The sequence below is a fragment of the Globicephala melas genome, chromosome X (genome assembly GCF_963455315.2).
Source record: "Globicephala melas chromosome X, mGloMel1.2, whole genome shotgun sequence".
Taxonomy (NCBI): Eukaryota; Metazoa; Chordata; class Mammalia; order Artiodactyla; family Delphinidae; genus Globicephala; species Globicephala melas.
Window position 1 is genome coordinate 41,607,590 of NC_083335.1, and position 3,293 is coordinate 41,610,882.

The 3,293-nt window shown below is 53.2% G+C and overlaps 1 protein-coding gene across 7 annotated transcripts; it reads left to right on the forward strand.

Annotated features, from left to right (window-relative positions):
* Positions 1–359: 359 nt before the first annotated feature.
* On the forward strand, positions 360–2,743 carry TCEAL2 (transcription elongation factor A like 2). Of its 7 annotated transcripts, none has more exons than XM_060292260.2 (3): positions 360–579; positions 1,454–1,525; positions 1,892–2,743. In XM_060292260.2, exons 1-3 carry the CDS (start codon positions 550–552, stop codon positions 2,555–2,557), a joined length of 768 nt encoding a protein of 255 aa, XP_060148243.1. In that variant the 5' UTR covers positions 360–549; the 3' UTR covers positions 2,558–2,743. The 7 variants fall into 7 exon arrangements, with proteins under 7 accessions (XP_060148243.1, XP_060148245.1, XP_060148247.1 ...); XM_060292262.1 differs by having other exon boundaries at positions 368–579; positions 1,887–2,743; XM_060292264.2 differs by lacking the exon at positions 360–579 and adding an exon at positions 744–916.
* The last annotated feature ends 550 nt before the right edge of the window (positions 2,744–3,293 follow it).

Below are 3,293 nucleotides of genomic sequence, written 5' to 3' on the forward strand. Positions count from 1 at the left end.
CATCTGTGGTCCATAATTTTAAATGTTTTAATGCATCCTTTTTTCTTTTTTAACATTTTAGCTGTCTGACATTCTCTCTAGATGAGAACAGGTTAAACGTTGGAGTGCAAATATCCAGTGTGGAGTGAAGTGAACAGAGAAGGCGAGAAGGAAGTTGGTAAAATCAGTTTGGGGTTATGGATTTTGAGGTCCCGCAGGGATATTCAGGCGGTGGTGTCCAATAGACTGTTGGCAAAGAAGGTCTGAGACTCAGGGGAGGGAATAACCTGGATATGTAGATTTGGGAATCATCTGTGTTAAGAGGGAAATGAACAGAGATCAGCCAGGGAGAGAGAACACATGGACCGAGAAGAGCAGAGGCTCTGGACATAGCTGCTACTCAAGATGGCAGCGCAGCTTCCTGGCGGGCACCACCACCAGCGCTCTGGAGTCAGGCGGAGCTGGTCTTGAAAGCGGGCTGTGGGGCTACATGTGGAGCGCTCTTGGAGAAGTCGGGTACCCTCCCTGTGATCAGCTGTCACAACTGGGGATAAAGGGCATCTCAGAGAGATGCTGAGCAAGGACCTGAGAGGCGCCCAGGTAAAGCACCTGCAGTCAGGAAGCCTCCCCCGACCTGCTCTGTTGGTAACTCCCTCTTTTCCACACACCCCGCCCAGGCCGTTCGCAGCTGTCCGGTCCCTGTGGGATGTAGGTGAGGGGGCGGGGCGGGGGGAAACCTGGCTCGGGTGACGCGGCGCTCACGTGACCGGCAGGGCGCTGACTTGGGCAGCAGCTCCCGCGCCCCCCCTCCCCCCGCCCCGAGGTCTGGTCCAGTCGCCCGCGCGGAACCAGCTCCCGGAGCTTCCCGGGTGGCGGGCGAGGGGCCAGCGGGCTTAGGCGAGCCAGAGGAGGCGCAGGCCCGGCCCGGGCGCTGCAGGTCAGTGTGAAGGTGGGCGCTGCTGGCGGCCCGGGTGGGGGTGGAAGCGGATGGGACTAGGATCCGGGAGCAGCGGGGAGAGGGGAAGGGGTCCCGAGATGGGTGAGGAGGGGCACGGGGCGTGGCGCGGGCAGGTGGGGAGGGAGGACCCTGCAACTGGCCCTGCCGCCTCTTCGACGCCCCTCCTCTGCGGCCTCCATCCATTTTCGAGCCTGAAATGAGGTCGCGGGGACGGGGAGAAGCAGTGCGACCTTGAAACGTGGACAAATTCTGGAAATAACCCCCCTCTCACACTCTGAGCCTATGAGGAAATATTGATCTCCGCGTAAAGGGGTGGGGGCGGGGCGGGTTGCCTGCCGGGGAGGGGCCCCAGCGACCCAAACAGTTTGTAAAGCATCCTAGTCTGGTCCTGAGGCCTGACAAAAAGATTTGGCGACTGAGGTGCGGGGTCAGGGGAGGTGGGGGAGGCAACGGTGGATGAGGAGGGCCCCTATTGCGTCCTCGGTGCTCCCATCCCCTTCTCCTGTCTGTCTGCAGGTCTGTGAGGCTGTTGTTCCCAGCATTCTGCTAGGCTACAAAAAGAGGAGAAACTTGTTCAGATCCCTGCAGGTCAGTGAAGGAGAGGGCACTGGACAAGCACCCAGAGGGGTGGGAAGTGTGCAGGGCACGGCCCGGGCAGAATTGGGGGCCCCACTGCCCACTTCCCAACACATTTACACACATTCTGCCATGCTGAGCAAGCGTAGGGAAATATGGCAAGGTCTGTCTGGGAAATGGTTGGCTCACATGTGCACGAGGAATGGTGGGGTAAAGGGTGGGCAGAAGGCACACTAGGAAGGCCGGGCCAGGTCAGGGGACCCCTGACAAGGGGCGAGAAGCGACTGCTACTATCCGGACCTGCATTCCATCCCCAAGCCTTCAGTCTCCCTTGTTTCCTCTTTGTCTTCTCTTCCCCCTGCCCCATCCCCAGGACAGGAAAAGGAAGGGACACTCAACATGGAAAAACTCTGCAGTGAAAATGAAGGAAAGCCTGAGAACCAAGGCAAGATGGAAAACAAAGGACAGCCACCGGATGCGAGAAAGCCGGGAGTAGCTTGTACTGTGGAAGACAAGGAAAAGTTAGAAAACAAGGGAAGGATAGATCTCAAGGGAAAGACAGAAGATGAGGAAGTACTAAAGGATAAAGAAAAGCCAGACAGTGAGGCAAAGCCAAAAGAAGGAAAGCCAGTGAGTGAGGGAAAACCAAAAGAAGGAAAACCAGAGAGTGAGGGAAAGCCAGTGAGCGAGGAAACGCCAAAAGAAGAAAAGCCAGCCAGCGAACCAAGGGCTGCAGGAAAGCGCCCAGCTGGGGATGATGTACCCAGGAAGGCCAAAAGAAAAACCAACAAGGGGCTGGCTCAGTGTCTCAAGGAATACAAGGAGGCCATACACGATATGCATTTGAGCAATGAAGAGATGATAAGAGAATTTGACGAGATGGCCAGGGTGGAGGATGAGGTGAAGAAAACCAGACAGAAATTGGGGGGGTTTATGTGGATGCAAAAAAGTTTACAGGACCCCTTCCACCCGAGGGGCCCAAGGGAACTCAGGGGTGGCTGCAGGGCCCCACAAAGGGGCTTTGAAGACATTCCTTTTGTGTAATGCCCCTGGCAGGCGTTTACCAGGCCCTGTGCTTTAAAGTTTTGCAAATACTTTGCTTTAGGCGTCATTCTTGTTATCAACAACTTTTTGATCCAGCTAGAGCACTCTGTCAGTAGGGGATTTTTACCCATGTGCATTACAAAGGCGTTATGATTCTTGAAAAAAATAAAGCAGCTTATAATATCATCTACAGAATCGGTCCACTTTTGTAAAAGAACAGAAATTTATATGGTACATCTATGCACAGGAAAAACAGAAAACTTTGTTCACTAAAAGGTTAACAGTGGTGGGCTTCCCTGGTGGCGCAGTGGTTGAGAGTCCACCTGCCGATGCAGGGGACACGGGTTTGTACCCCGGTCCAGGAAGATCCCACATGCCGCGGAGCGGCTGGGCCCGTGAGCCATGGCCGCTGAGCCTGTGCTCCACAACGGGAGAGGCCACAACAGTGAGAGGCCCGCGTACCGCAAAAAAAAAAAAAAAAAAAAAAAAAAAAAGGTTAACAGTGGTTTTATGAGTTGTGAGATTGTGGGTGATTTATTTTCTTTGTTTTCTTTCTACTCATCTGTTTAAATTTTCCTAAGGAACACAGATTACTTTTCTTATAAAGAAATGCTAAAATATAAAAAAGGAAAGCAATACATAAAAAGCAATACAAAGAACTGTTTACTGAGTTTATGAAGGCAGTGGAGACACTGTAAATTCTTGTTGTCAGAACTTAAAATGTTATGTAAAACTC